This window comes from Rhipicephalus microplus, chromosome 1, assembly GCF_043290135.1.
Source record: "Rhipicephalus microplus isolate Deutch F79 chromosome 1, USDA_Rmic, whole genome shotgun sequence".
Lineage (NCBI taxonomy): Eukaryota > Metazoa > Arthropoda > Arachnida > Ixodida > Ixodidae > Rhipicephalus > Rhipicephalus microplus.
Window position 1 is genome coordinate 77,900,584 of NC_134700.1, and position 11,535 is coordinate 77,912,118.

At 46.6% G+C, this 11,535-nt stretch overlaps 1 protein-coding gene across 3 annotated transcripts; it reads right to left on the bottom strand.

The window, feature by feature from the left end:
- Positions 1-1,997: 1,997 nt before the first annotated feature.
- LOC142767629 (uncharacterized) lies at positions 1,998-4,511 on the bottom strand. 3 transcript variants are annotated; one of them, XM_075869705.1, is made up of 6 exons: positions 4,378-4,511; positions 4,156-4,295; positions 3,660-4,065; positions 3,386-3,592; positions 3,119-3,316; positions 1,998-2,929 (listed from the first exon to the last, which is right to left on the bottom strand). In XM_075869705.1, the coding sequence occupies exons 3-6, from the start codon at positions 3,807-3,809 to the stop codon at positions 2,390-2,392; spliced, it is 1,095 nt and encodes a 364-aa protein (XP_075725820.1). In that variant the 5' UTR covers positions 3,810-4,065; positions 4,156-4,295; positions 4,378-4,511; the 3' UTR covers positions 1,998-2,389. The 3 variants fall into 3 exon arrangements, with proteins under 3 accessions (XP_075725820.1, XP_075725832.1, XP_075725843.1); XM_075869717.1 differs by having other exon boundaries at positions 3,660-4,295; XM_075869728.1 differs by lacking the exon at positions 4,378-4,511 and having other exon boundaries at positions 4,156-4,374.
- Between the last annotated feature and the right edge of the window lie 7,024 nt (positions 4,512-11,535).

Genomic DNA, 11,535 nt, shown 5'->3' on the forward strand with positions numbered 1-11,535 from the left:
CACATGCTTTTCCCTTTGTGACTTTATGGATAACATATCCAGACAGATAATACACAACTACGTTTCCTATAGCGTAAATGCAAGTAGGTTCTGGTGGGCTGCTAGGCTCCAGGCAACTTATTAAGCCCTCCTCTATGACAATGTGAAGACTACGTTGTTTTGTCTTGTAGGCTTCTCTGGTCTCTTTGAGTTTGTCGTTGACGCCAACGAGTATAGGGCTTGGCACACCTTCCACGCTTCCGCTTAGTGCAGTTTTAATAGGTGTATAGAGGTTCAAAAGTAGAGATAGCTGCGTGAAGTTCATTATAGTTGGATGGGACTCATCTTTACCGAATTAACGCACTAGTTCAAAGTGTCTCCGAAAAAACTCGATAAAATTTTTTAGCCATTACTGCACTCTACGTGAATGTAGGCAACAGATGTGAATAGTGTGCCTTACCTCCACTGGATCTTGATTTAACTTGTCAGTCAAAACATAAAGAGCACTTTGGCGCAGCAGATTATCGACAATGTCTAAAGTCAACATCAGAGTAACTCGCAGCGACTCCGTTGTTTGTTACGATGCAAAAAGCTTCAGATTCTTCTGAATTGCATTCTGTTTTCTCAGGTTTAGCAGTTCCAAAAAATCATTGATCAGCTGCAATGATTAGTGTAAGAAGTTTCCAGCCTTTACAAACATTTTCGTTATTCATTGTTGAATGAAACTAACAAAATAAAAGGTGGTCTGCCACATTTTTTCGTCTTAGAATGTCTGAAAATGTTTTTAAAACTAGAAAGATCACGTGTAAAAGGAATGTAGCTAGTACTATGACCAGAGTCCTTTAATGCTTTTCTGGTCACGAAACTCCAGCCGAAGTTTCATTCAGGAACAATAGCTACCGCTAGGATCGCCGGCCAGCGGCCAGCGATCCAGCGGTCTGCGGCCGGCCAGCGGTCGCCATGCTTGCTGGCCGGCTGTTTCTCTGTCGGCAACGCGCCTGCTTTCATTTCCACCTGTAAAAATGCGAGCGAAGTGTGCATGTTTCCGAGTCAGTTGTTGTCGTGTAGATTAGCTGTGAAATTCAGGCAAGTCCACGGGTATTACTGAGGCGTATGTGTTGTAGCGTTCGTTTGTTGCGGCAAGCACCGCTACGCTCTCACTTTGAGAAGGCCGACTTCTCGCGTTTTCAATTTTTGATTAGCCTTTGCAGCCGCCTGCAGGAATTGAGTTAACTAGCGCGAGAATTAAATCTGTATTCAGCCCTGGGTGACATGCTGCACTGAGCAAATAGGTGTGCAAACGTACAGCACATTGGGTTAGCGCTGTGTTTGCCACATTTTAGGGATAGCTACGTGAAGTTCATTATAGTTGGATGGGACTCATCTTTACCGAATTAACGCGCTAGTTCAAAGGTTAGCGCTGTGTTTGCGCTACTTGATAGTGCACTGATAGGCAGTTTTAACATATCGTTGCGGTGTTTGCATTACCGTTGTTACCGGAGGTGAAGCCTGTACCAGTAAGTTACCGTTCGCGGTAACTCTCGCGCTGCGAAGTCTATTCCCGCAAACAAGGTAAACGGTAACATAAACACGGTAACGATATGCTAAAACAGCCTAATAACGTAAATAAATAATCTAAATTCAGAAAGTTAGCGTTGCCAGCCGGGAAAAAAAAAACGCTCACGATACGGAAGTAGCATAATGAGCGCGAGGAGGGGCCTGGGCAGAAGTGAATTGAGCGACTTTTGTCCTCATAGGTATAGCGTGTCAACAGATGAAAATTCGCCCGCTCAGTGCCTGTCACACCCCTGCCACCCAAACGGGAAGTTAAAAAAAGATTGATTGATTATGAAATTTAGCGAGCCATCGCTACACAGACAATGGGACGCGCGCCGTAGTGTAGCGCTCCGTATGAATTTTAATCATTCAGGTATCTTTTAACTCGCGCTGAAATCTCGAACTCACAGGCGTTTTCTATTTTTGTCTACATCAGAAAAGCGGCCGGGAACCCGCGTCCTTGGGCTTATCAGCACAATGCCTTAGCCCCTGGGCAAACGCGGCGCGCAAGTTTAAAGAAAAAAAACATGCAGGCAAAGATAGCCATGCCAAGCTTTCCAAGTTCGAAATATCTGATTGGATCACCCAAATGTGGCTGCCGTGAATTTTTCGCTCCGCCTTACAAATGACAGGAAGCTGTCTGACCGCTGGCTGATCATCGCAGGCAGCTGCCAAGCGCATGCAAAGGACTAGAAAACGCGCTGCGGCTGTGTGGTACAAGTGTTTATTCACACAAGCTTATGGCTATAGCATAGCGGATGCAAGAAAATAAACAATATCATACAAATCTGTGTTACTTGCTAACACAAAACACAACAGTTGGCCTCTACATATTGCATGACAAACAGAACTGCTATCCACTAGGCTTGTTGCCACCACTTGCTGGGCAGCTAGCTCGGCGCGTTGCTCGCGTCAGCTTGTTTTTTTCCCTGGTGTTAAAGTGCAGGCGGCACCTCAAGAAAAAATGAACAACCTCTGCTGTGGTACCCACATAGTGCAAACTACAGCCCACACCAGCAGAAGCAGTGCAGCTGTCGAGCAAAACTTGGTCAACAATGTTCGCATACACATCGGCACATGCAACTGTGTCCACAGTCAGTTCTTCAACATGTCCTTCCACAATACGCAACAGGCTGAATAGCTGGGATGAGGGCACTTGCATGAATCCTCTTGACTTCTTCAGGATTAGATTAGTTGGTTCTCGTGTCTGGCTCTTCAGTGTTACCAGGCAGTCGGTGCCGCTCATAGTTGAAAACTTCTTCACCACATAACCAGCAAGATAATCGAGGATGCATTCTTTGGTGGAGAGCGTATCGTCGGGCACGGATGAAGTGTTCGTAGTGTCTCCGGACTCCTCAAGAACGTCATCAAAAAGGACTGCCAACATGTCAACCTGAAAAATGCATTCCAAGTTTCAAATAATTCAATGTATAGGCTGAGATTCATAAATGCAAATAACACATTATGTTTCAGTTGGTTATTTGGTCGTTTGTGTAGTGGAACTGCTCCTGAAAAAAAGAAACTAGAGCTATGACAAACGTAATGGCGATTTCTGTGAGTAAACAAACAAGGGGTACTTGACCTGACTAGGGGCAGGCTTTTTCTTGTCAAAGAGACCCTGGAGCTTGAGCAACAGCTGGGGTCCTTCTCCCTCGACCGAGGCCCGTTTTGGTGGCCATACCAGGTTGTTTACGGAGAGCATCCGATAGATGAACAAGAAATGTTGGACAGTTGGCTGCCCTCCGTCACCAGCAACATGCCTGACGATGCCGAAAAACCTCTACGAAGAAATTTATAGCAAAAATGAGAAATTCATAGCACATTTATACGCAAAAAGTAATCTTGTTACCTCCAGAGGATCTTGCCCAAAGTTACCAACGAGCGCGTAATGGAACCCAGTTGACAGCAAGCTCTCGATCAGTGCAACTGAGCTATGCAGTGTTATCCTGAGGGCTCCACATGTCTGCTTACTCAGAAAGCAGACTTGCCTCTGAGTTGGTAATGACTGGATGTACTTCTCCCAGTTGTCCAGCCATGCGAGGCTGTCCTTCAACACCTGGAATAAAAGTATGCTTCATCTATAGTACACAAAGGCTACTTCATAACACACGTAAGATTCTCACAGCAATGTATTGTGCTTCGTTGAATTGGACATGGTCTGGCCTCCGGGAGTTCAGGCAGTCGAACAGCTTTTTCAGTGTTCTTGTGAATTCGGATGTCGCAGCCGACCCATGGAGCTTCTTGCAGTTTTCTTGCTCGCTGTAAAACTCCATGGCCGAAGCTGTACTCTCACTGAACAAGGTTTTACGTTAACTTTCCAAAACACGCGTGAGCAGATGTTTTTGAAATACTTTGCACTGAACGTGCATGACTTGCCTGGACAGTCAACTTGAGACTCATCTTTTGGAACGTATTGGGGAAAATGTGGGCTTTCGTCAACTTCGGGACAGCCCGGAGCCCAGCCTGTTCCTCCTCGTAGTCGAGCAAGTCCTTGTTGTGAGAGTGAAACACCTCCTGTCCTTGAGGCAGCTGCAACATAAGGAGAAGTCACAAATTTGTTTATAACTGAATAATTTATGTTCAGGTCAAGGCATTCATATGTAAATTTTTTTTACTTACCAAAAACTTGTCAACTTTCAGCAAGTTGTTCCTGATGCACTTAAATATGTGCGGGGGATCTATCACTACATGGACTTGCTTTGAGGGCTCACACGGATGTTCAAAACAAGTTTGGAGCTTGTGAATGTCCCCGGTGACACCTAGAGATAAATCAGTCTACTAGTACAGTTGTTTTTCCACTACATCACTCACCACAGCTAAATAAAATTCGAAAAGACGTACCCACAGATCTCAAGGCTGATTGGTTTGATGTGGAGTTGTCACACGTCACTGCGTCAACACCAACACCAGCATTTGCGAGGTGAAAAATACACTGCAGGAGAAGCTTAGCAACGATTGACCCTGGGGAAGCACCGGAAGCGCAAAATGTGCCCACAGTTTGCGACCACCCTCCCAGGAAAGGTCGAAACAGGAAGACCAGCACGTGGTCGCCGTCTTTGCCATGATCCCCTGGTCGTGTGTGTTTGGCGAAATCCACCTTGTTCAGTGGTGCCATGTCCGACTCGCGAATGTGCACGCTTTTTCTGACGCTCATTTCATCGAACATCAGCATCCCTGCAAAGTTTTGGGTAGGTTAACATTTTGTCTCAATGGCGTTGCTGAATATGGTACGATTAAAGAAATGAGTGCTGCTTCTTACCTCGACGCTCTCTTTCTGGAACTGCCTCTAGCTTTTCATGCAGAACCGTGAACAAAGTGCTGTCGAAACCAAAGTCAGCTTTCAGGTTTCTGAGGTAGCCAGAGAGGCTGCGCGGATTCGGAAGAGGCAGAAACGCATTTTCATGAAGAAAAGTGTACACTGCTGTGGACTTTATCTTTAGTAGCAAGCAGTCGTAAATCCACTCCTTTTTGTACCTGGAGAGATAGGATTGCAAATGTGTTTTTCATTATGAGCTTGTTGGAAACTATCCATGCAAAGCAAGATATAGTGAGAGAATGGTGTTATAAAAACTGCACACACTATATTTGCCTAAACAAACCTGCAATTTTTCCCGAAATTACAAAGAACACTATACAAAACAAAATTGCCAAACCGACGTCTGCCTCAATAGGAATTGTTTTTCGGTGCATTAGAAAGAAATACACGATGTTGAAATGGGCTACACCTTTAGATAACATTTTAAAACGAAAAAGTAGTCATCCAATAGTAATGCAATGTGTGTGATGGAGTATTTGGAACTTACCGTGCAGCTGTTGCAGACTTCGCGTTGGTTTTCATGAGCCAGTGGTCAAAAATGAGCTTCTCGCGAGCCGAAAGTTTCTGGACGTCTTGATGCGATCTTCTGCTCTTATTTGCCTGTACTGTCAATTTCGCAATCTTCACTTGGCACAAACGCAGTTGCTGTTTAGTGCTTCGAAGCTGGTCTTTTACAACTTGGAGCTCTGAGATGGAGCAGACATTCCCCTCTGTCTGGCATGCAGCCTCTGTGCAGCCTCCAGTGCTTATCGCCCCACCTGTAAATTGAATAAATAAGGATCAATATTGATAATGCATCATCACACAGCACACAAGCAATACAGGCTTTCAATATAGTGAAAAAAGAAAACAAGGCAATGTGATTAGAGGCTTACCATCATCTCCGGCTGCGTCATGGTTGCAGGTCTCTGTGTTGGAGCTCACAGTAGCTGCAGTCCCATCATTCGGCGACGAAACGCGACGACGTTTTGCTGGCGGATTTTCTCGTGAGCGTGACCGCGGCTTGGGCTTCGTAAGATACGCCGGCAGGTTTTCAAATATCCGCGGTATGGCACCGACGCGGAGCTTGGGCTTCTCGCGCTGCAGAAGAACAGATTGTCCACTTATTTTGAACTTATCGGCTCGAATATTGTCTGTGGGGTCAAAATGTTTCTCGCACACACGAACGACCTTCGACTCGAAGCTGAAAGCGTCCGTCTCCTGTCGTGGAATGGCTCGCTTCCACCTGTCGCGTTGTTCGCGGTCACTTGGGAGGCAGAACAACGAAGTTTTTTCGTCGTACTCCGATAGCCAGAGCGGCAACCAGGTACGCAGCATGTCAAAGCATGGTAGTTCACATACTTTGCCCTTTGTGATGAGTGTAGAAAGCTCCAGCACACAAAAAACAACACCAGCAAGCTCACGCTTCAATGCACTGCAAATGCGGCCGCCGCCGTCTAAGCCGCCTTCACAAGACCCATAGCGCCACCGCCCCGGAGCTTTGGTCCCCATATGAAGCTCTCCCATAGCATGACGGAGAAGTTTTGTGACCAGAAAAGTATTGAAGGACTCTGCTATGACTATGCAACTATCATTGTGGCTTTTTTTTTTTGAGAAAAAGAAATTCTTGTTTTAAGGTTTTACCAAAGGCGAAAATTAGTGTCAATGGTGTCAACAGGAGTGATTCGAAAATCGTCACGTGATAATGTCACCACATGACGACATCATGGCATCATAGGTCGTCAAATATTGTGACGTCATCTTGACGCAATAGGGGCGTCACATAACGGAATGGCGTCGGCACACGACGTTTTCGCTTTGCCTTGCCTTCATGATCGGCACACAAATCTTGGATACAATGCAAGACCAAGTGATGGACAGGAAATCTTGCAATGCCTCCAGTCCTGTTTGCATTGGAACACCACGCTAGGTGGACAACGTTTTCGGTGGAGTGGGTAGGAGGATCAATATATGGACTGAGACGTAAAAGAGGATGGCTTTCTCCTTCGCTTCGTTTTAAGGTGATACATAAGGGCCTTCGATATTTTTTTTCTTTTCTCATTGCTGGTTCCTCATTGCTGGTAACATTGAACGATACAATAATGTTTATAACTTGTCCAACAAGCCACCCATATGTTGCAATACCTGTATTTCCTTCGAGTGGCGCCTGATTCCTCTGGCTGGCAGCATTATGTTCCGTGCATCAAACACGCCGTTCAGCATCATGGTAAAGTCTCTGTGCCTTCCAATCCTGCTGCCTTGGCTTTCGGAACACTCTAATGCCAGTGGCCGTTCCCCTGCTGAGCAGCTGTTAAAGGGCCACTCACCAGGTTTGACAATTTTGAGCTGACAAGCGCAATGCGTAGACGAGGCGTTCATGATCATGTCTGCCAAAATTTGCAAGGCTACGCGCCGCGGAAATGGGTCAAATTTCAAGAGGAAAGCTGCTGGCCCTCCCTTCTACCCCTGCATGTCTAGAGAATGAGGGCATGACGTGGGCGTAGGAATGGCCATATGTACACAGCACTGCGGTCACGTTGGTCCTCTACGTAGACGACTCTGCTCTGACGTTGTCAACAGTATACCACGTGACGTGGCAAAAATTATTTAACACATGTGTAGTTTATGTATTTGTTGTTTCAAGAGATGAGTAAAACTTGAAATAAAAATTGAGATGCAATAAAAAATTGTGCACGTTTTTCTTACATTTTTTTCCCCATGAAATGCTACGAGATGCGGGGCTAATGTGCCAGCGTTTCACATGCGTTCGGGTTTCCGGCGTCGGCGCACTGAGCAGACAACCACCGTGGAACACTCCTATGCGTTCGTGCACTCATTGTGCTCATCTACTCTACCGCGTCTAAAAGCCAGCGTTTCCAAACGATTCTGCAAAAATAGGCAGAAGACCACAAAATAACGCTGGTCAACAAAGCAACGCTGCTCGCGTGCACGGGGGCTGGGCTTGTTCGGGCACGTCATGCGAACGTCACCTCTTGGTCGGATGCCGGAGAGGGTGGGGAAGAGGTTTGGCTTGCGAAGGCTACGCGGAGGAGCGGCAAGTGTTTCGAGCTTGTCTCCTCTCACCCTCGTTTCGCGCCGCTTCAAAAAACCTGTTTTCTCCGCTCGTAATGAACCGATTAGAAAATTTTTTGTGGCAAAAGGTTCCTCATCAGACACCCAACAGCTTCCACTGTCTAACTAAAATTCGGTGTGGGGCCTGGTGAGTGACCCTTTAAGAAAGAACATCTCAGTTAGTCTCTCAATGTCAAGAAATATTTACTTAGCTTTTAATAAAGAAATATATTCTAGTGTTTGAAGTTGATTTGATGATCACCAGCCTGGGAAAAAAGCATGGAAAAAGCAAGTCAATAAACAAAATCCTAAAACGGAGGCGATGACTACGAATGTTCTTTTTTACCATTTCATAGTTGTGCTTCAGTAGATGATTCCTGATGCACTTCATCATATGGGAAACATAGCGGAAGAAGTATATTTTTTGGAAAGGATCCGAAGGGTTTTCAAAAAGTATAGTGACCTGTGGAATGTAAGTTTCCAAACAGCCTAAAATGACTCCACATTGATCATTTGTTGCCGGCGCTGTCGCTGATCACAGCGAGCACTAGGGTTGTTCCTGTGCAACTCGAAAATGGTGCTCAGTACAACTTCCGAAAGGATCCTGCACTGTCGATCTTCGCTTCATTGATATTGCGGAGGGAGTTCTTCACGACAGCAAGCTCATGCTTAAGTTTTTCTCTTCGAAGTGTTGTTCGAATCGCTTTGCGACGCAAGCAGATGCTTCTTTGCCTTGGTTTTCGCTGCTGGAGCTTTTTCATGCGGTTTGCGAAGAGTTTACTTAGCGTCTTACATTCTGGGCAGGTAGTGTTTAACCTCATGGCCGTACATGTTTTTCGTCTCCACGTTCCAGTGTCTTTTGTGGCAACCGTTGAAGATTCGATTTCTAGATACAGGTTGGCAGGAATACCTTGGCACGGTTTTAGTCGGTCAATGTAGCTGAGCAGACATTCCAAGTCATGAAGTGAAGTCATTTGGACGTTCGCACTTGTAGTATAGATGGTTGACGGTACAGGTAAACGGTTTGCACTAACAGTTAGTTTAAGGTCATTTGATATTGTGACAGCTTTTTAATACAAGGAATAGCATTTTACAATACAAGTTTGAGCAGAACAACGGTATCAACAATTGCTTCCGCTGACCATCCTTGTACTTTTTCGCTCGCTCTAGCGATGGGCGAAAGCTCGTCGAAGAGCAATGTACGGCTTTCAATGGCAATCGCGTCGTCAGTGGAGCAAACTTGTTCACCAGGGTTAGAACCATTAGGCACTGCATTTTCATTTCCCCATCCATTTTGTTTCTTGCTGCGTTTAACGTCAGCAGCTAGCTGCACAGCGGGAAGCTTGCGCTTCTTTGAGGGCTTAGATAAATATTTCGGACAGTTTCGAAATAGACGTGGTACAGCGTCTTCTTTTAGTGTCCACTTACCACGTGGTATGATGACCACTTCACCAGTGATATTGTGAATAAAATCTTTGAGGGGGTCTTCTGGCTCAAAGTGCAGGTCACATACCATACACGAACTGGTAAGTTCTTTGTCAAGCCTCGGAATGGCGTGGCGCTATTCACGAACATTTAAAGCACTCTTCGGCGGCCTGAAATAATGCCTTTTGTCGCTTGAAGATCGCGTTGAGTAGTAGCCACTCCTGCAGCCAGTCACAAAACACCGAGGCATAATTGCTCATAAGGCACGCGGCATTATCCTGGCGCATAGCTAGCTAAGCAACACAAGCAAAAAAAAGTGCGTGTCGGCGTCTGCTTCTGTTGTTCTGCCAGTGTTTCTTCCCCACTCGCCCTCAGATAATCGGGCCGACAGCACTGTGCGCGTCGCTTCGCGGGGATAAGGAAAGAGGTCAGGTGCCACGGCAGAATTAGACAACTGAAAAGTATCTAGTAACGTTGGCCAATGTCAACGCGCTTGAGCTCGACCAGCCATGTTTAGGTACGGCCGCATCTACCTAAACATGTATCTAAACATGTACCTAAACATGCGGCTAAACATGGCTCGAACGTGTTGGCCGCATGCCCCCAACACGCTCGAGCTCAACCAGCAAAGCAAAATAGTTGGAGCGATGAAATGTGGGAAAGCTTCTGTTTGGCGTCGCATAGGTCTGTTGCCAAGTTGAAGGGCCAACGTTGTCAGACTGCCGCCAAATTTGGCAGATAAATTAGCTGTGCTGTGCCATTCCGGTTAGGGCACTGTAGCTGTGTCTTTCCCGTGAGGGCTCTGTGCTGTCTGTAGTGCATTTCGCAAGTGCCTCTGCAGTGTCGGCTGTTTTAATTAATGAAATGTACGTGCAACAACGCAGGAGAGGTTGGGGCGCGTTCTCTTTCTGTGTACGCAGTTGTGCAATTAAGAAGTCGGACTCGATCGTGTCTCAGAATTACGGAACCAACAGCCAACGGCGCGTTTGCGTACACGCTCAAAGAGAACCGACTTTGTGTGCTGTGTTTCAATACATCGAGTTTGTGCCAACGAAGCTCGAAATATTTCCGTAGCTGTGCACACCTAGCCAACTATATATGCACAATGTCGCGTTTTCTGGGAAAACTGAATAAAGTCGCTGCAGGCGGTGCGCTAAATAATCTATAACGTCGTGCACTGTTCATCAGCAACGCACGACTGACAAGTTAAAAGGAAGACTCCGTGCTCATGACATGCCATAGCCACAACACTGCCTCAGGCTCAAGCTATGCTGACTTACCACAGTCGTGACTTGACATGTTTTTTGTTTTCACGTTTTTTGTTACGCCCACGCTTTTCTTTGTCTTCTGTTTTTTTTTGTCGGCATTCTGCGTGTCCGATCATCTGATTAAGCCTATCATGGCGGAGGGTTCCTCCGGTGATCTGGCAACTGGATGACTTGACACACCCATTTCGATCTGGATACAAATGAATGAGAATGAGAGCCAGCTGAGGACGATAGTGATTGAGGTGGAGTAATGAAATTAAGTCAGCAAGTGTAAATTGGAATGGGCTCGAACATCACACTATAAATTAAGGATCATTGAGAGAGGCTCCCTTGCTGCACTGCACATAGTACAGTAAATCATCATTAATGTTGTCACGGGGTCGTGACGTCGACGAAGGCAGCAGACTGTAGGTCCAAGATAGACAGACAGACAGACAGACAGACAGACAGACAGACAGACAGACGGACGGACGGACGGACAGACAGACAGACTTTATTCGTGTCCCGAAGAACCTTCACCCCGATTTTATAGGGGCAAGACTGCGGGCCGCTCCCACGTTGGGACAGGGAGGCCAAGCCTCACCGCCGCATCGTGGACCTTCTGGACAGCCCGTAGTTGGTCAAACCAGTCGTTGAGGAAAGCAGAGAAGGCTTCCTCCGTCAAGCCGTGGATTGTGTGGTGCTGCAGAGAGGGGCACGCCTAGAGCATGTGCTTAAAGTCGCTAACCGCCCCACAGTCGGGACACAGAGGGGAGACCTCTTTGTACCTACTGAAGACGGAGAGTGTGGGTACGACTTTGTCTGCAGAAGCCTGAGAGTCACGGCCTGGGGCCTCATGAGATTTCGATGTGGCAAGGGGACAGCCCTGGGGCTCATCTGGTAGTGGCTAGTGATCTCGTTAAAGGTGGAGAGATTGTCCCTGAAGCGGGGTGGGTCAGC

What these genes read in the sequence shown, in the direction of transcription:
- LOC142767629 (XM_075869705.1), bottom strand. Translation starts at nt 3,809, where the DNA reads ATGGAGTTTTACAGCGAGCAAGAAAACTGCAAGAAGCTCCATGGGTCG. An exon ending in ACGAAGCACAATACATTGCT is followed by an intron (nt 3,593 to 3,659) that starts GTGAGAATCTTA and finishes CTTTTATTCCAG; the next exon opens with GTGTTGAAGGACAGCCTCGC. An exon ending in AAAAGCCTGCCCCTAGTCAG is followed by an intron (nt 2,930 to 3,118) that starts GTCAAGTACCCC and finishes TGCATTTTTCAG; the next exon opens with GTTGACATGTTGGCAGTCCT.